At 42.1% G+C, this 26,376-nt stretch overlaps 1 protein-coding gene across 1 annotated transcript in view; it reads right to left on the bottom strand.

Moving 5' to 3' along the window:
• Positions 1–2,090: 2,090 nt before the first annotated feature.
• LRRC3B (leucine rich repeat containing 3B) overlaps positions 2,091–26,376 on the bottom strand; it is a 236,374-nt gene continuing 212,088 nt past the window's right edge. Inside the window, exon 2 of the mRNA XM_029589438.1 lies at positions 2,091–4,304. Coding sequence (XP_029445298.1) covers positions 3,366–4,142 — 777 coding nt within the window. The 5' untranslated portion in view covers positions 4,143–4,304 and the 3' untranslated portion in view covers positions 2,091–3,365. The remainder of the gene's footprint in view (positions 4,305–26,376) is intronic.

The following is a 26,376-nucleotide window of genomic DNA, read 5'->3' as shown; positions in this document are numbered from 1 at the left end:
CCCTTCACCTCATGGGAAGCATCCACATTATTTAAACACACTGGGGTAGATATTAAAAACATATGCGTGCGACGTTATAAAATCGGGGCCAGCGCAGGCATTGGGGTAGATTTGGCCAATTTACGCATGGTGACGAGATCGGGCCTCCCAATGGGGGAGGGAACTTTCCTATCCCCCCTACTTACCCTTCCCGACCCCTTAACATGGCCTATCTTTTTTTTTCATTATTTTAGAACTTACATCAGCTCCTGCTCTGCACCTCCCCGCCCCCTGGACCGCCCCTCCCCACCTCCCGGACCACCCCTTTTGTGAGACCTGGCTCTTGCACACGTAACGGGTTACACGTGCAGCTGGGCACCTTCTAAAATGCACGCAGTGCACGCAAGGCCCAACCACACGCATAACCCTCGGATTTTACGACTGTGTAACAAGATAACAAGGCCTGGGCCACAAGTAATAGCTTACCCCCATAAAAAGAATCCCCCCAGGATTAAGAGTCAAGCATGTGAGTAAAGTTGCTAGCTGGAGAAGCCCTGAAGAAACAAATATGTTTGTGCCCTTGGGGTTAAAAACCTCGCTAGTGGTTACAGTAGTAATAGATCTGAAATTTCAATTTTTTTTAGTTCTTTCAGAACTCTTGGGTGCATACCTTCTGGTCCAGGCGATTTACTATACTTTAGTTTATCAATTTGCCCTATTTGATCTTCCAGGTTAACCATTTGTTTCAGTTCCTCAGAATCATTACCATTAAATACCATTTCTGGCATGGGTATCTCCCCAACAACTTCCTCAGTAAACACAGCAAAGTATTCATTTAGTCTTTCCACTATGGCCCTATCTTCCTTAAGTGTCCCTTTTATTCCTCAACCATCTAAAGTCCAATCAACTCCTTCACACACTCCCTGCTTCTGATATATTTGAAAAAGATTTTATTATAAGTTTTTCCCTCTATGGCAAGCTTCTTTTCAAATTCTCTTTTTGCCTACCTTATCAATATTTTGCATCTAACTGCTGGTGCATATACATTTTCCTTTTTTCTTCATTTGGATCCTCATTCCATATTTTTGAAAGATATTCTTTTAGCTACAATAGCCTCTTTTATGTCATCTTTTAACCATGCCGACCAGTCATTTGGCCTTCCTTCCATCTTTTTTTTAATGTGTGGAATACATCTGGTCTGGGCTTCCATGATAGTATTTTTAAGCAATGTCCACACCTGATTTAAATTCTAAACCTTTACAGCTGTACCTTTTAATTTTTTTCTATTTTCCTTATTTTCTCATAATCTATTCTATTTGTGTGGATAGGCAGACTAGACAGACTGTATGTCCTTTTTCTGCTGACAAGTTTCTATGTATCCCACCAGCTGACAAGTAGTTATCCCATTCTTTCTCTTCCTAGAGATGAGGTAGAAGGAGAATCATCATGGGGTGCTGAAGCTGGTGTGTGTGTGTGTGTGTGTGGTCTAGTAATGGCACATTTGATGAATTTCATCATTGAGGAGGGAGCAGGTGAGTAGGAGTACCACCATCAGTGAAGGGTGAGGATGGAGCAGGGGAAAAAAAGGAGTGCTGGCACTAGTAAGGGAACAAAGGAAGAGGAAACACATTAATCTTCAGAATTTTAACAAGAGAAACACCCAGTGTGAACAATTTGTCTGCTACATGTTATACAGATACACAAGAAATTTTCAGCAGAAAGGCAAGTCAATATTTAAAAAAAAAATAATTTTAATCCACTCACTAAAAAAAGTAGTCTGTAATCATAAAAATAATGGTAGCTTGATTTTGTTACTTGGACAAATTTTAATCGTGTGCAGGTTAATTTTTAAAAAAAGAGAAACAAACTTAGGGCCTGATTCACAAAGGTTTTGCTCCCATTCCGTGTCTATGGGAATCATTCTTAGTAAATGAGGAACTTATTTTGTTATGATTAATATAGTAACAAATTATGAATATTAAAATCATGAACATTTCAAACCTGGAAACTGGACCAAGTCATAGTGATAAGGATAACCCTGATAATATTAGAAATATTTTATTTTCATTAAATTTCATCTATGTAATTTCTCACTGGCAGTATTTCTGAATTAGAATTTTGATATCTTCTAGGCTAGGGATAGTGAACTCCAGTCCTCAAGTGCCACAAACAGGCCAGATTTTTAGGATATCCACAATGAATATGCATGAGATAGATTTGTATATAATGTAGGCAGTGCATGCAAATCTTTCTCATGCATATTAATTGTAGATATCCTGAAAACCTGGCCTGTTTGTGGCACTCAAGGACTAGAGTTCACCATCATTATTCTAGGCAATAGGTATAATAATACAATCAGAAAATTAAGACACCCACTACAAGATTAACAGATCTTGTACAACTTATCACATATTAGATGGCAATATAAAAACTGAACCAATGCTTTTAGATGATGCTACCATTGAAAATGGTAATCTGTTTCTATTTAAAAATGTATCCAAAATGTTTAGTCCCAGTGACTCAATTTTTTCACCGTTCAGGCATTGCTTATAAGCCTAGTAGTGCTGGACATGCTGGTGAGGTAACCCACAGCTCCTCGGTTGGATAAGGAAAAGCCAGGTACCAACTTTGCAGCATTATATATCTAGTGACTAGGCTAAATGCAGTATTGGGAAACAGTTCTGGACAAAGTTACACCTTATTCACTCAGCCCATGAAGGATGCTACAGTGCTTGGTCAATTTATATGAAGAAGAACAATAAACAGGTTACATGTTAGCAGCCTAGCAGAATGGCCTTTTGGTGAGAAATTGATGAGAAAAGAAGCAAATGCAGAAAAAAAAGAACAAATTATGATTTATTTGCCCCTACGTTTTACTCATGACATTCAGGGTGATGTACCAAGAGAAAGTGTCTCACAAGGTTCCCACAGATCAGGAAAAACTAGCCTAGCGCATGTTCTTTTGTACAGAAAAAACAGTCCGGTTCAAGTCATCTTTATTGCTTGGCAACTGTACGAATGCTGCTAAATACCAAATAACCTACTAGGTGCGTAGGGTCAATAAATTACTGTGTGTCACTCAGTTGAAAGTTAAGCTTTTATTTGGTTTTAAATTAAAAAAATAAAAATTTCATTATTAAATAGTAAAATGCTTCCTGACTGATGAATACACATTATTCTACTTGTTTTAGCGTACCATCAAAAGAAACAGTTAGATAGTACTACCCAAACAAAACCCTTTGTTTAAAGTTGGTCAACAGTGGAAAAATTCAGCTAAACTGATAAAAGGCTTAAATGTTTACAATAAACATTAGAACTGATTCTCTTTTGTTCCAATGCCAGCTAAACCTATTTTCTTTCTCAGATTGTCATTCATTTTGAAGACACTATACCACAGTGCTAATGTCATCAGCCTCTTCTGGTTTTTTTTGCCTGCTCGGCAGGGATTTCAAGTACTCGAGATGCCTTCTTGCATCCTCTTGATTTTGTCGGACATAATATACCACATAAGATATCACCATGGTGAACCAGCCAAACATGGTGACCAGCATGGCATAATCAGTAGTCTTTTTGGGAAGATTGCAGAGATCATCATTGGCATTAGTAAGGAACGCTCTACCGGCATGTTCATCTAACACGGAAGTCTTACAGATAACGTTGCTTGCTGTTTCGTGGTTTGAAGCTATGCTCCTCAGAACCTGCTGTAGAGTACAGTCACAGTGCCAAGGATTATTTGCAATTCTGGCTCTGGCTTTTAAGTTGTTGAATGCGTTTTTGTGCACACTTTCAATCTGGTTGTCTGACAAGTCAAGTGTCTGTAAGGATTCTGCCACCCCTTTGAAGGAATGCTCATCTATATATTCAATACTATTTTTGGATAAATTGAGCACTTTCAGTTGATGCAGATCTTTAAAAATTTCATTTGGGATGGATGTGATCTGATTGGAGTCCAGGTAAAGCAAAACTGTCTCAGGGGGAATGTCTCTTGGTATTTCCTTAAGATTTGCATTGCTACAGCTGACATTTAAGCCTCCAGAATGAGAGCAAAGGCAGCCTTTTGGGCACATACTGGCAGAATGAAAGCAGAGTATCATAAGGACAAAGCTTTGTAAGAGTAGACACATGGAGAGAGAACGTGTTATCCACAGGTCGACCAAATGCATGCTGGGATGTCAGCATAATCACATGACCATTCTTCATTGACCCAGCTGTGGTAAGAAGGGATGCTGTATGACCAAAACTTAGCTTCCTTTTGTTCAAACTTCTCAGGAAACAAACTAGCATGTGCGTCTTTTCAGGACTTGCCTTCTTTTTCAAAAACACACCTAAAAGAAAAGAAATACTTGTTTACTTTAAATGGCATGGTGGCACAGTATCAAATTTCATCTGAGGTAGACATTTTGACAATTTGAGATTAGTAACATAACACCAGCTACACAGAAAGGTAGATTTTAAGGCATGTGCCTATAAATGCATGTATCTCGCCGCACACAAAAATATGGGCTATTTTATAACCTACCTGCATAGGTCATAAAATACTCTTCATGTGAGCACCACTTTGCTACAGCTCCCCGTTAGGCATGAGAGAGAGAGAGCCTCTTTATAAGGCTCAGTCTGATACTTATAAGTGATGAAAATTCTAACAAGAGGAGTTGATTTGTACACTGCAGTCCCTGCTAGCTGCATTGTACAAATCAACTCCTTTTCATCACTTATAAGGTCTAAAGTTCTTTAATGATGTCAATTTTACAATGGATACCTCTGAATGTGACTGTAACCACACCTGTCTAACCTCAACGCACCTCCCGAAACCCCACCCCGAATCAAAGTGCCCCCTTACAATGGTCCATATACTGAGTGTCAGGCTGAGCCTTATAAAGAGTTTCTCTTTCTCTCACTTCTTCTCCCCCCCCCCCCCCCCCCCCCGATGTTCGCTGGACTCCTGCGTCTAACAGGGAGCTGTCTTCCTGGCTATTTAAATTCGCGTAGCTCCTGCACGGCCCACTTATACGTGTATGTAGCCGTTTTTGTGCATGCAAGGTTTTTAATATCTACCTTATACTACATTTCCATAGAAACTACGCTCCTAATAAAATAAAACATTCTGTATAATTATTTTGCATTCCCTAAGAGCCTGATTTAGATTTAGTAAGCAATTTTTCCCATTCCTCGTATATAAATAAAGCTTAGTAAATCAGGTCCTTATCACAGCAAATTCCTTTTACAATGAAATTCATGTATAACAGAAAATTCTTAACAAGTTTTTGGGATATATTAAATCAGGGGGAGGTACAAATAAAGCTTCTAAAAGAATCACAGTCAAATGTTTTCCTGTGAAAGCATGGTCACTGAATCGAGTTTTCAGATAGGATATAGTTGTAACTGTTAGCACACTTCAAAAACAGACGATGTTAAAAAATTGTGTTAACTGGTCTGTTTCTATGTGCAATCTTGTTGACTGAAAAATCTATTAGACCCAGGGGTAATTCTAAATATCAGGTCTTGTGCAGGACTTTAAAAGGTAACCAAACAGTTAAGTGTTCAATCTCTAAAGGGTTTATGAGCCTGTATTTCAAATTCTGCTGTTTATGCATGGAACTGTTTGTTCCATTTAAAGAGTCAGGGGGCATGCTATACAAATTAAACGGTTTCCACAAACACAAATTGCTTTCTGCTAATGGGATTCAGAAGACAACACTAGGCATATCACAATTCTTGTCAAAATGTAATCAAAATATGCAGCAGTAGCTCATTCGACAAGAAAAACATCTGAGATGAGCTGATCACAGGTACTTAGCATTGCTTGTTTTTCTCATTTCCTGCTGACCACCGATTAGGTCACACAAAAGACAGGTTCATTGAATGTTCGGTATTTGAAAGCATTAAGCAGAAGGAAAGGAAATGGGGCCTGTGGTGTGGCAAATTCAAAAGGAAGGGGAACAAAAGAGAAAAATTACAACAGAAGAAAATTCAAAATTGTGGTTATAATGCTCTGATATCTGTAGCGCTCTGAAACTTTTCATTAATTATATTCATCCAAATTATGATCTCTTGGAGGATTTATGAAGATACTTTTTTTTTCTATTAAAATGAATAAGAAGAACTAAAAGGCTCAGTAGTAATGGATAGGGATGTGAATCGGGTACCCGATCGTTCCCGCTTTCGAGTTTGTCTGGCCACGGGAAAATCTCGTTTTCTTGTGGATCCCCATTTTTTGTTTGTTTTTTTTTTAGTGAAAAATCATTTTTTTGGGTTAGTGCGCGCTAACTCATAGTGCGCGCTAACATTAGTTATTAATGCGCGCTATCGGGAGTTAGCGTGCACTAATACGAAAAACGATTTTTACGATAATTTTGGGGGAAAAGTGATTGCTTCTTTTTTTACCTGATATATTAACGAATTTAGAAATATCGTACGATATTTCAATTCGTTAGAAAAACGATTCATATCCCTGGTAATGGAAGTTATTTAGATCAAGATGAGATGACAGAATCAAACTAGCAGCTGGGTCTGTCTGGCAGACTATGCCGGGAACCCAGGAGACTGGACGTTCATTTCATCTCAGTTTGGGTCATACGGAAACCCTGCACTCAGGGAGGGGGAGTGAATTTTCAAAACATTCCACCCCAAAAATAAGGGCATATACAAGAGTAAGTAGCGTCTACTCATGTATTCTGTATTTTTTAAAAGTCACTTTTCACTTTGTCACGCACATATATGCGTGTAAAAAAGAGATGGATCTCTCAGGGCGATCTGGGGTGGAGCCAACCCTTATGCACATGAGTTATTTTAAAAGAGATGCGCATACATTTGTCAACTTATTCACATATTCTTATACCTGCTAATTATCTGTGTAGCACTGACTGGGTGAGAGCTCAGGCTGAAGAACAGAAGGTCTTGATGACCTGGAGAAGGACTGGGTGAACTGGCAGACTAACTGGTAAACTGGTTAATTTCATTTAAGCGTGCATGTTTAAAAACTGGCCAATTTACAAGTATAAATTAGGACTTAACCTAAGTCCTACGTTACTTTCGTGTGTAAAATATACAGGAGTATATTTTTTAAATACTTTGGAAAGATTCAAGAATTGCATGTTTTCACATGGAAGCATACATGCATGAGTACGTTGCTGGTAGAGATATATGTATTTTATAATGCACGCATATTAAGCGCCAGATATTCGTACCTACGCTTGTGCACCTTGCGCACGCCGAACCCTAGGGGAGCCCCGATGGCTTTCTCCGTTCCCTCCGCCCCCCCCCACCTTCCCCTCCCTTCCCCTATCTAACCCTCCCCCCCAGCCCTACCTAAATCCCCCCCACCTTTATTTTATTTATTTTTTTAATTTATGCCCGCCCTTGGGGAGGCGTAGGTTGTGAGTGCCGGCGTGTGATCCCTGGGCCCAGTGGCAGTAGAGAAGCCTCTGGCCATACCCACACCCTGCCCCCACCCATTTTTTCAAGCCTTGGGACTTACACGCGTCCCAGGACTTGTGCGCGTCGCCGGGCCTATGGAAAATAGGCTCGGCGCGCGAAGCGGGTTTTCGGGATTAAGCGCGTAACCCTTTTGAAATCCACCCCTATATGCGTGGATTACAAAATAGCTGCATAATTCTGCTTGCGGCTATATACATGTCTATATGCAGCTGCGTGGATTTCTTTGAAAGCCATCCTCAATGTGTGTTACATTGTATTTAATGTATTTGATTATAACTTTTCATAATATTAAATAAAATGTAAAAAAAATAATTAAGCTATTCAATAAAACAATTTTTTCAAACTCTGCCACAAAAACTCTAGAATATATAAAAAATTACAATACATCTATTTATTTATTTGATTTACTATATATTCAGCTTTTTTAGGCACTTCAAAGCAGATTACATTCAAGAGGTGTAGATCTTTCTCTGACCCAGAGACCTCCTAATTTAAGTTTGTACCTGAGGCAATGGAGAATGAAGTGACTTGCCCAAGGTCACAAGGAGCAGCAATGGGTGTTGAGCCCTGGCTTCCCAAGTTTGCAGCTTGCTCTTCTAACCAGGCTATAAAATCACTATCCACAACTTTAAGACCTACTAATCTTACCCCAGCAACCTAGACCTCCCAGCTCTATCCTCCATGAAATTCCAACAAGTTCCATCCACCTAATAAAATAAAAATCAGCACACTCAAAACAGTCTCCCCATTGATTACGGAGTTCCCTAAAGAGTGATCTCCTTTGTATCAGGCAGCGGTTATACTAGTGTAACCGCATCCCCGGAGTAGGCAAGACACAGATGGGGGCCATAAAAGATTTAGCATTCTCTTCGGGGCTAGAACTACTCACTGGCTAACTCTCTGACTGACTCTCTTACCCCAAGGCTGGTTTCTTTGTTGGGGGGGGGGGGGGCGGGGAAGTTGATGGGAAGATTTACTTTTAGGGCCCAGTATGACAGGGGTGACTTTGTGTTCCCCGGGAGAGGTATACTTTTCCCAACACTGTGGATGCTGTAGGTGCCAGAAAGAAAACACAGGAGACTTTGGGTTTAGTGACCAAAATCAAAACCAGTACTGATAGGTAATCGGATGAAATAAATGGCAAAGTTCAACTTAGCTACCTGTGGAAACCAGAGGAATTATTACAGTTCTTTTTCTCTCTATATCTATGCAAGGGTACAGGGTCAAGGGTAACACCTACCAACCAGGGCCTGAATTAATGAGGTTCCCAAGTGGATAGGGGCTTCCTTGTTTGGACGGAAAACAAAATCCTCCAGCTGGCCAAAAATCTATTACCCACAGTCTCTGCACAGAATCCCAGGGGCAAAGACTCCACTTGGGGAGGACCTCAGATATAACTCAAATTTGGTTTTACTCACAGTCCCCCCTCAGTCCTTCTCGATCTCAAAGTATTCGAATCCCAGGTTGAAAAGGGATCCCTGGAGTACGCAGCTCTCAATGTTCCTCTGATAGGGCAGGAAGAAGGGGCAGCAAAACTCTTTCTCTCAGTTCTTCTAACCGAAATGTCTCTTTCCCAAAAACATTATTTGAACACCAGAAGATACTGCAGCAGGTCACCACCATTCCTTTGCTTCCTTGGAAGGTCACAGTGGGCTAGGTCTTCCCTATCCTGGGCCCCCCAGGGAGAGGGTTTCCCGTGCCCTCACCCCAAGCATCACCCAGGAGTCTCACATTCTTCTTACAAAGTAAAAACCTTCACAATCCCTAGAAATACCCAAGAACAACCCAGCCAGCCGGTTGGTGGACTGAATGGGGAACTACTTAAACCTTGCCCAGGAACTGCAGGCAGATGGTACTTGGAGTTCAAGGGTAGGCCTAAAAATAGATGGAGGAAAAAAATCTCCAGAGCCTCCTCACAGACTCAACAATTGAACTACACTGGCCCCAGAGTTCACAGGAGAGAACTGTTTTTGTTAACTCACAGAGGGACGACCATTTCAGCAACCTCAAAGGGAGGGGATGTATTTGAACGGTAACTGCCCTAATCACTAACCTACACTGCTTTATGAATATAGGAATATCCAGGGCTTAATGGTAACATAACCGTAGTGTCCATTACATCACCATTGCTAGCTATTAGATTATTAGAAAGTTTGTATGGTTAGACATGGGAGAGGGGGTGCTCGAGGAAACTAAGTGGCGGCCTTCTACGCTCAGCAATGAAGATGGTGGAGAATAAATGAAGAAGACAAAAAAAAAAAAAAAGGCTGGGCTAGATAAGAAGCGATACCTTGCAGGCGGTGACATTCTGTGGCTGGCAGCTGGGATGTATCTTTAGCAGTGTAGACCAAATAACTGCGAAGACTGAATGGGCAGGTTGAGGTTTTTCTGCTGTCTGTACTATGCAAGTTTCTCCTTCTACTATAATGCCTAACCTCTTTAAAAACTGAAGGATTTTTTCGTTGTTTTCTTTCACTGTTTCCCATTGAAAATATGAAATCCTAATCATGGGCATCAAGCAACTCACATAAAAATAAAACAGTTTGAATGAAGGCCTTAATGTTTATACATTTTCCTATTAAGAACCCTTTATAGTAACATAACATACTTATTAAGGCCTTCACTCAAGCTGTTCTATTTTTATGCGAGCTGACTGCTAAACGTGACCAGAATTTTGCAATTTCTGTGGGACTCTTGCTTGCAAGACTCCTCTTAGAAAGTCCAACTGTGTTTCATATAGTTCAAAGTTAAGCTTTTATTTGGTTATAAATATTAAAAAAAAAGTCTTTATTAAATAATGAAATGCATTATACATTTATCTCCTTGTTTTAGCAAAAAAAAAAGTTATTTTTCATCTTAGCTCTCATCCCATCAACTGCATCCAATAGATCAAAGCAGGTAGATTTTAAAAGGGTTACGCACATAATACTTTCAAAACCCCCCTGTGCGCGCGTAAGTCCCGGGGCTTTGCTAGGGAGGCGTGTTGAGGGGGCGGCGCGAAGTTCGGGGCATTCCGGGGGGCGTGGTGCCGGCCCGGGGGATCGCGCGGCGGCAGCCAATTGGTGCGCGCGAGTTACGCCTGCCTGGAGCAGGCGGAACTTTCACGATAAAGGTAGGGGGGGTGTAGATAGGACTGGGGGGGGGTTAGGTAGGGGAAGGGAGGGGAAGGTGGGGGGAGGCCGAAGGAAAGTTCCCTCCAAGGCCGTTCCGATTTCGGTGCGGCCTCGCAGGGAACGGGCAGCGCGTGCAGGGCTCGGCGTGCGCAAGGTGCACAGATGTGCACCCTCTTGCGCGCGCCGACCCCGGATTTTATAAGATACGCGTGGCAAACTTTGATGGATGATATATAATTGCTAATATATCGTTTACCATTTTTTGTTAATATGGTAGGGGGCAGAGGGAAAAGAATGAATGGGTTGAAAGAGAAAAATTCAATAACAATTCCATTATATCTGAAAAGGCTTTCAGAGCACATTGTAAATTCCAGGTCAAAGATTGTATGATATATACTTTGAGGATTACAATTTCAGTTTCTTAAAAAAGTTGATTCTTAAAATTGTAGAACTTGATGCACTCAAACATATCTCTTTATATGTTTATTTCTCCTTTGGTTGACTGAAGTCCCAACTATCATTTCTCCACAGACTGTATTTTTTACACAGTTTCAAAGACATGCAATTTTTCTGTTATGTATTCTGTGGACCCTGAGAGGTGACTTTTTCAGTAAGGCTAATCATAAACTATCTGTACTGTAGTCATATCTTGCAGGTAATTCAAGATTTTGACTTCAGTAATCATAAAGAGTATGTACAGGATTATAACCTTGTACCTCTGAGTCACTGATTCAAACCAGGCTCAGGCTGGCTGGTAGTGACTGAATGTTATTATTTATTTACTTTAAACATATTTTTAAACTACATTCACGGCTTAACAAGCAGCCCAAAGTTGTTTACAAATCAATATAAAATACAGCAAAAATCTAGGGTGCAGAGGGGTCCATATTTAGCCGCTGTGCAACTGTGCTAGTTAGCTGGTTGAACATAACCATCTAACTAGGAGGGTATATTCAGCGATGCAGCCATGCTATCTGAATGTTAGCCTACAGCCCAACCAGAGTTAGCTGCAGAAGGTAACCGGCTAACTCTGAATATCTGAATTAGCCGGCTAACTTATGTGGCTAACTCCGCTCCTCCCCAGAATGCCCTTGGAACGTCCTGCCTTATCCGGCTAAATTCTAGCTGAATATAGCTGGGTAAGCCATTTACCCAGATAATTATTATGTTATCCATCTAAATGGCTTGTGAATATGGACCTCAATATCTCCAAAATAAAACAATTTAAAATATTGAAAAATATAAAAAGGAATACATAACATGCACAACAAATGGTCAAACCGTAGCCAAACAACAGAAAAAAACATGACAAAAACAGAAACATGCACACAAACTGGTACTCCACAAGCTTCCAAATCTTCCAGAGCTAAGCTATCCATCAAGAGAAGAAACACACTTTTACTTTTTTTCTGAAATGAAGGTAGTTTAACTTTGTCTGATATTGAGTAGAAGCTTGTTCCAGAGTATAGGGGCAACTACAGAGAATGATCTTCCTAGCATTCTTAACTATTTTAGGGATGTGAATCGTTTTTTGACGATTTAAAATATCGTCCGATATATTTTAAATCATCAAAAATCATTAGAGGCGATATGCAATAGGAATTCCCCCGATTTATCGTCAAAAATCGTAAATCGGGGGAAGGGGGAGGGGAAGGGGGAGGGCGGGAAAACCGGCACACTAAAACAACCCTAAAACCCACCCCGACCCTTTAAAATAAATCCCCCACCCTCCCGAACCCCCCCCAAATGTCTTAAATTACCTGGGGTCCAGTGGGGGGTCCCCGGTGTGATCTTCCACTCTTGGGCCACGGGTGCGTTAATAGAAATGGCGCCGGTGCTACCTTTGCCCTGTCATATGACAGGGCAAAGGTAGCGCCGGCGCCATTTTGGTTCCTGTCCCCCGACGTCAAGAGCGCAGGAGATCGTTCCCGGACCCCCGCTGGACCCCCAGGGACTTTTGGCCAGCTTGGGGGGGTCTCCTGACCCCCACAAGACTTGCCAAAAGTCCAGAGGGGGTCCGGAAGCGACCTCCTGCACTCGAATCATATTGCTGTATTGCAAAATGGCGCCGGCCGTATGGCCGGCGCCATTTTGTAATACGGCAATATGGCCATACGGCCGGCGCCATTTTGCAATACAAAATGGCGCCGGCCATTCGTGGGCCATCCATTGCACCTACCATGTGACAGGGGCCGACCAATGGCACCAGTAGCCCCTATGACATAGTAAGGTCAAAGGCTATCTGCGCCATTTTGAATACTTGCAGCCGATGGCCCAAGTGCAGGAGATCGCTCCCGGACCCCCGCTGGACCACCAGGGACTTTTGGCAAGTCTTGGGGGGGGGGCGGAGGGGGGGGTTTAGTTAGTTGTTTTTATATTCGCTCCTTAAGACGCACAAAAAATTCGGTAATGATATGTTGCATTCGTGGGGGTTCGCCATGCATTTCGTGGACCCACAAATGCAACGAAAAGGAACATATCTGTTGCGGATTGCGCATACGTTCAAAATGAATGCACATCCCTACTAAACAATTTGATGAATGATCCTGTAAGTTTCCACATCAAAATTTGAAGAAAGTTGTCCAGATAACCAAGGCAATACATAATGTAAGTTAAAAGAAGAATCAATAAAGACACTAAATATTTTATCAACTTAGAATTGTAATAATACTGGAATCAATATTAAGAGTAATCAGATGAGAAACCATTTCATTTTTCCTGATGTTGAGTATTTCCATTTTCTGAGCATTCGGTATTAACTTATTTTCTTACAGCCAGCTTGAAACAGCCAATAAGTTCTAATTAAAAAGAACAAGTGAAGCTGCATTACTCTCACCAATCGGGAAAATGATCTGGACATTGTCTGCGTTTAAATTGGAGGCCTACGTGTAGCCCCTGTCCCATTCTGGTTCTGGACACCAGGGCAAGTGGAGAGGTCCATGGACCATGCAAAGCCCCATGATCTTGCAGGAGCGGAGGAGCTGGGGGAAATGTTCAGTCTTTTCAAGGCCCATAGGGTTTTTTTTTAACTCTATTGTGTTCTTCAAACCTGTGCTGTTGTTCAAAAATATAAAGTCTTTAAAAAATAAACTAGTGACAGGAAAATCCAAATCCAAAATTATTCTGGCACATCTCAGAACAATGCATCAGCATGGTAACAAGTCCACAATATGGAGAAAATAACTTGGTCTCTTCTCACACTCTTTCCCAAACCGGTAGGCTCTTAGGAGCAGGTACACTTCCACTCTTAGCCTTCCCAGTACCTGTGAGGTATTGCACGTCTTTTCAAAGTTCCTCTTTCCTCTTTTTCTAAGCCTTTGGCTGATTTTTATGGGCTCAGTCTTTGACTCTATACATTTCTTCAGGCAGGATGCCTCTCCTGTGGGACATCCCAGTATTTTCATCCACATCTCTGACAGATTCTCCTTCTTCCTTGGGTCTCCTCAGAGCTCAGATTCTTTTCACTAACCTTTTCCCTATCCAGCTCTGTACTCATTCTCTTTGGTCTCTTCTGAACCTTTCCTGTAAAGGTTTAGGCCCAAATGGTGCCACTCTGTGAAGAGGTGGCTCCAACCACACACCCAGGACCCCAGATCTTGGAATCTCTAACTCCCAGCTTCTTCCCTGCATCGGGAAGTGCAGGAGTATTTATACAGTCCTAGGAACCTCTTCCAGGGGGGAGGGGTACTCTGCCTTAACCCCGACACAACACTGACATCATAGTAAGGCAAGGTCCAATGAGATCTCTGTCACGCAGGGTATTCAGACCAGCTGAAGCCACTGTTGCCATACAAGTAAAGGGGAGGGGCTACCTTCTAAGGCAGAGATTCCCAAACGTTTAGCCAATATGAACCCATTTTAGCAATTGAGAATTCACATAAGCCCAAACGCTGACCAAATTAGCAGGGGTGTGGTCCCATGCCAACAATCATTCCACTTTCATCCTCATCGCACTCCCACTGGTCTCCTCTCTCAACCTCCAACCTTCTCTAGTCAATCCTCTCTCTCAACTTCCTTAAAGCTTCACCCTTCCTTCCAGAATATCCCCTTCTCTCAACCTCTGCCCCTCCAGCTGATACCATCTTATATGCCCCAGCTCCTCTCATCTATCCAGGCAACTCCCTCTCACCTCTTTCAGCCCTCTTTGTATCCCCAGATTATCCTCTCTCACTCCCATGCCCTTCTTATAACCCCCAACTTGATTCTGTTATCATTTTCCTCTCACCCCACTCTCTATCAGTCTCCCCTCCTATCCTTCAACCCTTCTCTCATATCCCCCTGGTCCCCTCTCACCTCCCAGCTCTTCTGTTACATCACCAGTCAATCTTCTTTCATCCCACTTCACTACCCAAACCTTAAATCCCTTCTCCATCTTTATTTATTTATTCTTAATTTCTATATACCGACATTCTTACATCTGATGTAGCAGGAAATAAATTTCCATAGTCTAATACAATGAACATTTCTAATTAAAATTGTTAACATGACCCCTCCCTTCAAACAGCTCCTTCCCTAAACATCGTCTGGGGCCCCGGTCCAAAGATGGATGAAAACTGGAAGAAAGAGAGGGAAGGCTGAGGACAGGGCAACATTTTTCTCTTGGGTAGGTTCAGTGGTTGGTGAGGAGAGAGAAGCCATGGCAATCTCCACTGGCTCATGCACATTCAGCCCTTTCCTCTCCTCATGGCTGGTCCTGAGCCCGAAGATGATCTGCAAGCAGTAGCAGCAGTGCACAGACCCCTGCAGCAGCCAAGTCCCTTCTTGTACAGAGCTTCCTGTTACTACAGAAACTCATGCAAGTTCAGGACCACTGGAGGCTCCATCCTGACGTCCACTACTAATGCTGCTGCTGCTTAAAGAGTGTTGCCATTTGAGGCACTTGTGACCCCGGCTGAAGGCTGTGTGACCCCATTTGGGGTCCGAACCCACAGTTTGGGAAGCTCTGTTCTACGGGGCAAAATGGGCACCGTGTCACATCCCTCTACAAAAGATGTTACTTGTAAAGATGCCGCACATTCAATGAACTTTGCTAAGAACGGAATACTTGCCATTGGCCTGTCACTTACACAAGTTAAATATATCCAGGTTTTGGTTTTTATTTCAGTATGGACATAATTGAATGCTTTAAGTGAGAAGGAAACAGCCCATCTACCAATGAGCCATTCACAATACTCCTCAAAGGCTCTAGTACCACATCTGCCAATCCTTTAGCCTGTTGGGATGAACAATGATCTAATATGTAAAACATAGCTCTCACATTTGCAACTAATTTACCCATTTCAAAGGGTGACAACCAATTCAAATGGTTAGAAACAGGTAAATGTATATTCTTTTTCATTTCACTTCAAGATCAGTTCTCAAAATAGCCATCTGGTCAACACAATATTGAACAAAATCAGTACAAGCTGGCATAGCCGGGTCTACTTTCTTCATAGTTGAACTCTTTCCTGCTATTCATTATTATAAGTAAATCAATAACAGTCTGAAAGCCATTTGGTGGTCTATATAAAATGTCCACATCACAAAACCCGCCCTCACAATTTAGGACAATTTGGCACCACTGTTGGCAGTCTCAGCAGAGGGACCACAGAATGTCCAGGCGTAGAAAATGAATTAATCTCTTAGCCCTAAAGTGGGATCTCTCCAGAGCAGGGCTGAGTGGAGGTGTACTAAGAGGAGTGTGAGGGGGGCTGTCAGCCCTAGGTGACAACCAGGAGGCGGTGCAATCGGTAGGGTTGAAATATGTGATAGATCGAGCCCAGAATGTCCTGGTGCACTGTACACATAATTATCTCTGACTGACTTTACGAAGATTTGATGGTCACTGTTGTGCCTTGTGGACACATTGGGGATGGTGGTTGCAGGGGCTATGTCCCCACCCCCCACCAAAATTTCAGCCAGCAAACATTGGAAGGAGTGGATGACGCATTTCCCCTCTCCCTCCCACCTGCCCTGGAAGAGCAACGTTGGTGGAAGTGGATGGCACAATCTACCCTCCCCGCACCTCTGCATATTCCCTAGCTCACCAGAAGCTCTCACTTCAACACAAGAGGAGGAGGACAGCAGTTTTGCAGCTCCTCTGGCACATCCTCACGCCTCCCTCCTCTCCTGTGGGGGTCTGAATGATCAGGCCTCACAACCAGCAGGGAAAGAGGGAGGACACACTGGTTCCACACTTCCACTGAGGTTCAGGCTTATGGACAGGATGGTGTGAAGCAGCTTACATTGCTACTATATCTGCTACACATTCTGTTGATGAATAGAGAGCTTTGGTTTCCAGTTCTGTCAATCTGGTATGTTTTATAACCATGAAATCTGCCAGAGAAATGCAATCATTACATAATTGTAAATTGTAAATAATACCCAAATTATATTGATAAAAAATGTGCATTAGGTTGCGGGTATTGGATTTTATAACACGCACGCGTTAGCTGGTGCATGTTATAAAATCGGCTCGTCCATGTGCACATGCCAGGAACATTTCTCCTTCAAGAACGTATCCAAACCTTTTTTAAATCCAGCTACACTAACTACACTAACCACATCCTCTGGCAACAAATTCCAGAGCTTAATTGTGAATTAAGTGAAAAAGATTTTTCTCCAATTAGTTTTAAATGTGCTACTTGCTAACTTCATGGAGTGCTCCCTAGTCTTTCTAGTATTTGAAAGAGTAAATAACCAATTCACATTTACCCATTCTAGACCTCTCAGGATTTTAAAGACCTCTATTATATCCCCCTTCAACTGTCTCTTCTCCAAGCTGAACAGCCCTAACCTCTTTAGCCTTTCCTCATAGGGGAGCCGTTCCATCCCCTTTATCATTTTGGTCGCCCTTCTCTGTACCTTCTCCAGTGCAACTATATCTTTTTTGAGATGCGGCAACCAGAATTGTACACAGTATTCAAGGTGCGGTCTCACCATGGAGTGACACAGAGGCATTATAACATTTACTGTTTTATTCACTATTCCCTTCCTAATAATTCCTAACATTCTGTTTGCTTTTTTGACTGTCTCAGCACATTGAACTGACGATTTCAATGTATTATCCACTATGATGCTTAGATCTTTTTCCTGGCTGGTAGCTCCTAATAGGGAACCTAACATCATGTAACTACAGATGGATTATTTTTCTCTATATGCATCAACTAGCACTTGTCCACATTAAATTTCATCTGCCATTTGGATGCCCAATCTTCCAGTCTCGCTAGGTCCTCCTGCAATTTATCACAATCTGCTTGTGATTTAACTATTCTGAATAATTTTGTATCATCTGCAAATTTGATTATCTCACTCCTCGTATTCCTTTCCAGATCATTTATAAATATATTGGAAAGCATCGGTCCAAGTACAGATTACTGAGGCACTCCAAGTTTTACCCTTTTCACTGAGAAAATTGACTATTTAATCCTACTCTCTGTTTCCTGTCTTTTAGCCAGTTTGTAATCCACGAAAGGACATCACCTCCGATCCCATGATTTTTTAGTTTTCTTAGAAGCCTCTCATGAGGAACTTTGTCAGACGCCTTCTGAAAATCCAAGTATACTACATCTACCAGTTCATCTTTATCCACATGTTTATTAACCCCTTCAAAAAAATGAAGCAGATTTGTGAGGTAAGACTTCCCTTGGGTAAATCCATGCTGTGTTCCAGTAAACCATGTCTTTCTACATGCTCTGTGATTATGATCTTTAGAATAGTTTCCACTATTTTTCCCAGCACTGAAGTCAGGCTCACTGGTCTATGGTTTCCTGGATTGCCTTTGGAGCCCTTTTTAAATATTGGGATTATATTAGCCACCCTCCAGTCTTCAGGTACAATGGATGATTTTAATGATAGGTTACAAATTTTAACTAATAGATCAGAAATTTCATTTTTGAGTTCCTTCAGAACCCTGGGTACATACCATCTGGTCCAGATGATTAACTACTGTTTAGTTTGTCAATCTGGCCTACAACATCTTCCAGGTTCACAGTGATTTGGTTCAGTTCATCTGACTCATCACCCTTGAAAACCATCCCTGGAACCGGTATCTTCCCAACATCCTCATTAGTAAACACAGATGCAAAGAATTAATTGAGTCTTTCTGCAATTGCCTTATTTTCCCTAATTGCCCCTTTAACCCCTTGGTCAACTAATGGTCCAACCGACTCTCTCACAGGTTTCTTGCTTCAGATATATTTTTAAGTTTTTATTACGAGTTTTTGCCTCCACAGCCAACTTCATTTCAAATTCTCTCTTAGCCTGCCTTACTAATGTTCTGCACTTGACAATGTTTAAGCTTTTTCCTATTTTCTTCAGATGGATCCTTCTAATTTTTGAAGGAAGTTGTTTTTGGCTACAGTCAGTTTAACTATCCTTTCACTAATCATTCCAAGATTCCCTTTAGTAAGTGGTCTGGTTTCCTCAGTATAAACACTTAAAGGGGAATTTTAAAAGCCCTAAGCATGCCAAAGCCAGGAGATACGCACAGAAGTTGGGCTGGTGCGCGCTGCAAGGCGCTTAAAAAGCGCCCGAGTATGCACATATCTCCTGCTACTTGCACCAAATTTTTTTTTGTAAAACAGGGGCATGGCGTTCCTAGATTTCTCAATGAAATCTTCATGTAAGTATTTACATGCGCAAGCGCATGCTGGGGTCCCCCTACAATGTAAATTAACTTCTGCTACAGATGGTGTGTAAATCCTGAAACAAAAAAAAGTAAAGAGGTTAGCAGAGTTTTAAGGGCTGCAGATAGCAGGGTAAAAGATAGTTTGTTAACTAGGGGGGTTAGGAAGTCCTAGCCTTTACCTGGACAAACTGGGAATGAACTGGGGAAACTGGTAATTGCAGTGGTGCATGTCTACTAAAATCCCCCCATTTTCCATACAGCCTGTTTTATACCATGCACACATATATGCACATATGTCATATTATGGCCAAATCCTTTGGTATGTGTGTGAAATAGCTGCACACGTACGTGCATACGTGTGCAGCTATTTCAAAATTACTGTCCCCATGTCTTGTGAACTAAGGAGTAGATAGATATTCAAAAGGTTAATATGGTTAAACTGGGTTTTAGTTGAAAAATTCTACTCAGTTACCATTATGGCCCATTTAATTGGCTAAATTTGTGCAGTTAAAATGGTAAGCTACTTGGACGGATGCGTTCCTGGGGCAAGCTTTTGAATTCAGCTGGTTACTGCTATATTCGATGCTAACTGGCTAAATTCAGCCAGCTAACCTTGGCTGCATTTAGCTGCTTAACTTTTTAGGGAGAAGATTTAGCTAGAAATTCAGCCACATGATTAGTCAACTAAGTGTGGTTGAAAATCTGTTCAAAAGGAAGAGGATGATGTTGATGAGGATAATGATGATAAAGACGAAGGAGGTAGTGGAGAAGAGATGGAAGAGGAGAAGTGATAGAAAACAAAGAAGAGGAGGTAACGGAGAGGAAGGAGTTGGTAGGAAGAGAAGGAGCCTCCTCACTATCCTACATCCTTCAATGTGGATGTGGCATTTAATTTAATTTAATTTAATTACATTTTTTGCAATTGATACTTCCCTCCACTTTTACCACATGCAGGCTAAAATAAACAAAAAACAAACTAAGACTTACTACAATGACTAAATATTATACATTCAAAATAAAATCATTTAAACCTACCACTATCCATTGTCTCCCCTTTCCCTATGCTGATAACTACCCCAAGTCTGTTGCCCTGCATGTTTGCCTTTTTAGATTGTAAGCTCTATTGAGTAGGGACTGTCTTTTTTATGTATTGTTTGCACAGCACTGTGTGAATTGTGTAGCGCAACAGAAATATTTAGTAGTAGTAGTAGTAGTAGTAGTAGTAGTAGTAGTAGTAGTAATAGTAGTAGTAGTAACTACCCCATGATACCTTCACCATAGGACTCTTAATTCTCTTCCCTGTAGACTTTCATAAAGAGCCATGCTTTGGCTTTCTTCAAGAAGTGGAAATAATTTAACTTCTCCTGGGGATCTGTGGAATTAGACCAACATGACTAAATATCAAATGCATCAGTGTCAAGGATGGTGTAGTCAACAGTCCTTGTTTCAATGATCTAAAGGGTCTGATTGGCACATATCTAGATATGCGTTCAGACAAATATTTTGGCTCAACTCTATGCGTGCACTTGAAAACTGAACTAAAAGTCTTAAATTTGGACATCATTTCCACCAGCAGCCAGTGAAGGTTTCAAAGGATGGGGCTGACATGATCATATTTCCTGTCCCCATGCGGAGTTTAGCCACTATATTCTATAGGGATTGCAGTCTCTTAATATTTGTCTTAGATGGATCCTGATATAAAGAGTTAATACTAATCTATTTTGTTTGTCACAAGTGAGTGGATGTGTATAACTAAATTGGTTTGTTCTTAGTAAGGCTGGAGCTGGTCTATGAAGCACAGTTGGGAAAAAAGATGACTGGATCACTGTCAGTATCTGCAGAACCAGTGATAAATGAGTAGCCAATATAATCATCAAGCTAGTAACCAAATCCTTAGGTTCCAAAAGAACTCCTAAAATACATGATAACATTGTCAATGACTTATTTTTCACTGACATCCATAATACTGTAGATTTGTCAGGATATAATTTAAGCCTATATTGAGATAACCATTTATCTATAGCATTATGGATGTCAAAGAAAAATAAGACAAAGCCACAAGGCAAGAATTCAAGTTCATAATATCTGCCACTTGATTACTCTTAATGTAGTTGATGAGCTGTGTATTGTCCATGAATATGTGGAAATCTATTCTGAATTTCTCAATTCACATTTACCATTGGAGCTAGACAGATATTGAACAAAAAAGGGAGTCAAAATGAAACCCAGCAGTACCCAACTCAGAAACTGGTCATCATAAAATTAACCCTCCCAATACATACACTGAGATCTGTCGGTCAAAAATTAGGAAAACCACACAAGTGGCATTCCCTCTACACCTAAGTCACTCAAATGCCTTAAAAGTAAGTTGTGATCTAAAGTGTCAAATACTGCAGACAGGTTGAGTTGTACCAGATAAGCATCTCTTGCCCTGTCTGCTTGCTCTCAAACACTGTCCATCAAGTCTAACAAAATCATTTCTATGCTATGGCCTACACTAGAACCCTGACTGTGAGGGATAGAGAACTTGTGCTTGGGCCACAAAATCCCAAAATGTTTGGTAAACCAGCTGCTCAGTAATGTTAATAAACCAGCTTCGAAAGCAATGGCAGATTAGACTTGGGATGATAGCTGGAAAGTTCAGCAAACCTACCTCTCTTTTTATGAACTGGACTAATTGCTGCCTTCTTTAATCCTTAGGAAAGAAACCCTCCCTCAAAGAAGAGTTAGTAATATAGGTTAGAAAGGGGGGGGGTCTCTGACCACTCTTACTAGTGTCCCATCCCTCCCCCCCCCCGTGGGTTAGCCATTACATGTCCCTAGTATCCCATCCATCAGCTAGAAGGGGGACCCCAGTTCAGCTCCTCCTCCAGAGGCTGCTTGAGTAGGTGGACCTTTATTATAAGTAGGGGCTAGGAGAGAAGAAAGTGTGGCACTTGTGTTTGGATTTTGGAGAGTGAGGAGCTCTTGTAGTTTTGTTTCAGAGTGAGGTCTACCTCTCACTGAGTGTATATTTTTCAGAGGTTATTTCCTTTCTGGATCTGCCTCTAGCTAGAATAAGAGACTTTGTTAAAATGTTTGCTAATTTTGAGAGAAGACAACTGGAATGGAAGCCTGGTCATTTTGCTGATGGCTGTCCCCCTGATCTGGATGACAGGACACTGAAGCCCTGACAGAACCTGTCTAGGAGAGAGACAGATTTGCAGGACAGTGACTCCCCTTTAGAGAAGATTTTTTGGCTGTAAGAGATTTATATTATTTTGGTTTGGCAGGAGGTTTTTTTGTCCACCCTTCCATGCCCGGAGCTGGGCTGGAAGAGCACAGTTCTGAGTTTTGCCATCTGACCCCTCCTTCTGAAAGGTCCAAGAACTATTAAGGAAGAAGGTGAAGAACTCTGAAGACCTTCAACAGGATCTTCATCCCTAGGGACACAAGCATAGGCTGGGTAAAAGGACTAAGCAACTGGGGACTCGGGTAGGATTTTTCTATGTTCTATGGGGATCCCACGCAGAGTAGGGGTTTCTCAAATTACTGGACTTCTTATACACTCAGAGCAATAGTGGTAAGATGTGCATAAGGAGCCTGAGCCAGAGAAACTTACATAGCAGGAAGCAGACAACCAGCTGTAATTGCATTTATTCAGAATTGGACATTGATTTAACTTTTGACAAATCAATAAACTATAATTTAAATACACAGTTCTGCATCCAGTGCATTTGTCCCTGTACAGTTATCATATATTAAAGAGGGAATAGCACACACATTGGAGGAATACATTCACTGCCTGGGCCATAAGCATCAGCTTCCCCCCACAGAAAGGACCCATTTCTTGGGGTTAAAGGAGGGGAGCAAAGAAAGTCAGTGAGGGCAACCCCAGGACTATAAATTACTTTTGTGTGCCCTTGAAGAAAGATGCCACTTCAAAGAAAAAGGGTTACATTGGGACAGGATCCATTCAACTGGAAAATAACTTTAATGCACTGAGGGTTCCATCCACCTGTTGAAAGGCTGAAAACCCTTCCCAATTTGTGCTGGCAACAGATGGACCATAGAGAGCAACTGAATCACCTGAACCCATCTCATGCTCAATGCATCAAGGCAGCGAGCAGTATAGGGACACTACCACCCAGATTTGGGATCCACAATTTTCACTTCAGCAACAAGGAGAACTTTCTTCTTCATCAGGTCCTGAACACTATTCACCACTCATTGGAGAAGTCCAACAAGAAGTACATGATGGAAAAAGACAAATTGAAGGAAATAGTCAGGTCTGTCACCAGTTGGGGGATGGGAAGGAAGGAGGAGAGGAAGGTCCCAGTGTAATGCTGACCAATGCAAGAGGAATTAAAGGAATTTCAAATGACTAAAACGTTGATCCCCAACCTTTTTTGTGTCGTGGCACATTCGGCACAGGTTTCATTTCATCGTGGCACACTACCACTTTCACAGTCATTACCTTCTCTTCCCTGTCACCCCATCTCTGCTATTATCACCTTCCCTGTCCCTCTATCCCTTGTAATCATAGAAACATAGAAACATAGAAATGACGGCAGAAGAAGACCAAACGGCCCATCCAGTCTGCCCAGCAAGCTTCACATTTTTTTCTCATACTTATCTGTTTCTCTTAGCTCTTTGGTTCTATTTCCCTTCCACCCCCACCATTAATGTAGAGAGCAGTGATGGAGCTGCAGCCAAGTGAAATATCAAGCTTGATTAGTTATGGGTAGTAGGGGAAGTAACCGCCGCAATAAGCAAGCTACACCCATGCTTATTTGTTTTACCCAGACTGTGTTGTTCAGCCCTTATTGGTTGTTTTTCTTCTCCCCTGCTGTTGAAGCAGGGAGCTATGCTGGATATGCTTGTAGTATCAGTTTTTCTTCTCCCCTGCCGTTGAAGCAGAGAGCTATGCTGGATATGCGTGAAGTATCAGTTTTTCTTCTCCCCTGCCGTTGAAGCAGGATATGCATTGAAAGTGAAGTATCAGGCTTATTTGGTTTGGGGTAGTAACCGCCGTAACAAGCCAGCTACTCCCCGCTTTGTGAGTGCGAATCCTTTTTCTTCTCCCCTGCTGTTGAAGCAGAGAGCTATGCTGGATATGCGTGAAGTATCAGTTTTTCTTCTCCCCTGCCGTTGAAGCAGAGAGCTATGCTGGATATGCGTGAAGTATCAGTTTTTCTTCTCCCCTGCCGTTGAAGCAGAGAGCTATGCTGGATATGCGTGAAGTATCAGGTTTTCTTCTCCCCTGCCGTTGAAGCAGGGAGCTATGCTGGATATGCGTGAAGTATCAGTTTTTCTTCTCCCCTGCCGTTGAAGCAGAGAGCTATGCTGGATATGCATTGAAAGTGAAGTATCAGGCTTATTTGGTTTGGGGTAGTAACCGCCGTAACAAGCCAGCTACTCCCCACTTTGTGAGTGCAAATCCTTTTTTCCACATTTCCTCTTGCTGTTGTAGCTTAGAGCGATGTTGGAGTCACAGTAACCATGTGTATGTTTATTGAATAAGGGTATTGTCTCCAGGCAGTAGCCGTCATTCTGGCTAGCCACCCACTCTTTATTGACGGCCTCTTGATTTTATGGATCCACAGTGTTTATCCCACGCCCCTTTGAAGTCCTTCACAGTTCTGGTCTTCACCACTTCCTCCGGAAGGGCATTCCAGGCATCCACCACCCTCTCCGTGAAGAAATACTTCCTGACATTGGTTCTGAATCTTCCTCCCTGGAGCTTCAAATTGTGACCCCTGGTTCTGCTGATTTTTTTCCTATGGAAAAGGTTTGTCGTTGTCTTTGGATCATTAAAACCTTTCAAGTATCTGAAAGTCTGTATCATATCACCTCTGCTCCTCCTTTCCTCCAGGGTGTACATATTTAGATTCTTCAATCTCTCCTCATAAGTCATTTGATGAAGACCTTCCACCTTTTTGGTCACCCTTCTCTGGACCGCCTCCATCTTGTCTCTGTCTCTTCGGAGATACGGTCTCCAGAACTGAACACAATACTCCAGGTGAGGTCTCACCAAGGACCTGTACAAGGGGATAATCACTTCCCTTTTCTTACTCGATATTCCTCTCTCTATGCAGCCCAGCATTCTTCTGGCTTTAGCTATCGCCTTGTCACATTGTTTCGCCGACTTCAGATCATTAGACACCATCACCCCAAGGTCTCTCTCCTGCTCCGTGCACATCAGCCTTTCTCCCCCCATCGAATACAGTTCATTCGGATTTCCATTCCCCATATGCATGACTTTGCACTTCTTGGCATTGAATGTCAGCTGCCATGTCTTTGACCACTCTTCCATCTTCCTTAAATCCTGTCTCATTCTCTCCACTCCTTCCGGCGAGTCCACTCTGTTGCAGATCTTAGTGTCATCCGCAAAAAGACATACCTTACCTTCTATCCCTTCCGCAATGTCGCTCACAAAGATATTGAAAAGGACCGGTCCCAACACCGATCCCTGCGGTACACCGCTTAAAACTGCTCTCTCTTCAGAGAGAGTTCCATTTACCATCACACATTGTCTTCTGTCCGTCAACCAGTTTGCAATCCAGGCCACCACCTCGGCACTCACTCCTAAGCTTTTCATTTTATTCACCAGTCTCCTGTGCGGGACAGTGTCAAAAGCTTTGCTGAAATCCAAGTAGATGACATCGAGTGCTCTTCCTCGATCCAATTCCTTGGTTACCCAGTCAAAAAAGTCAATCAGATTTGTCTGACAGGATCTTCCAATGGTGAATCCATGCTGCCTCTGGTCCAGCAATTCTCCCGACTGTAGATAGTTCACTATTCTCTCTTTCAACAGTGACTCCATTACTTTTCCCACCACCGAAGTGAGGCTAACCGGTCTGTAGTTACCAGCCTCTTCTCTGTTCCCACTCTTGTGAAGCGGGACCACCACCGCTCTCCTCCAATCATTCGGCACCACTCCCGTTTCTAGGGATCTATTGAATAGGTCACACAGCGGACCCGCCAGCACATCTCTGAGCTCCCTCAGTATTCTGGGATGAACTTCATCAGGCCCCATGGCTTTGTCCACTTTCAGTTTCACCAGCTCTTCCCATACATTTTCTACTGTGAATGGAGTTACATCTACTCCATTCCCCTCCAGTTTCTTGTTAACTAGTGTTGGTCCTTCTCCAGGGTCCTCTTTAGTGAACACAGAACTGAAGTATTCATTTAATATTTCTGCCATTTCTTCGTCTCTCTCCACACATTGATCCTTTCCACCTTTCAATTTCACTATAC

This window comes from Rhinatrema bivittatum, chromosome 2 (genome assembly GCF_901001135.1).
Source record: "Rhinatrema bivittatum chromosome 2, aRhiBiv1.1, whole genome shotgun sequence".
NCBI lineage: Eukaryota > Metazoa > Chordata > Amphibia > Gymnophiona > Rhinatrematidae > Rhinatrema > Rhinatrema bivittatum.
Note: the sequence above shows the minus strand (reverse complement) of the source record. Positions and strands in the feature narration are given on the sequence as shown.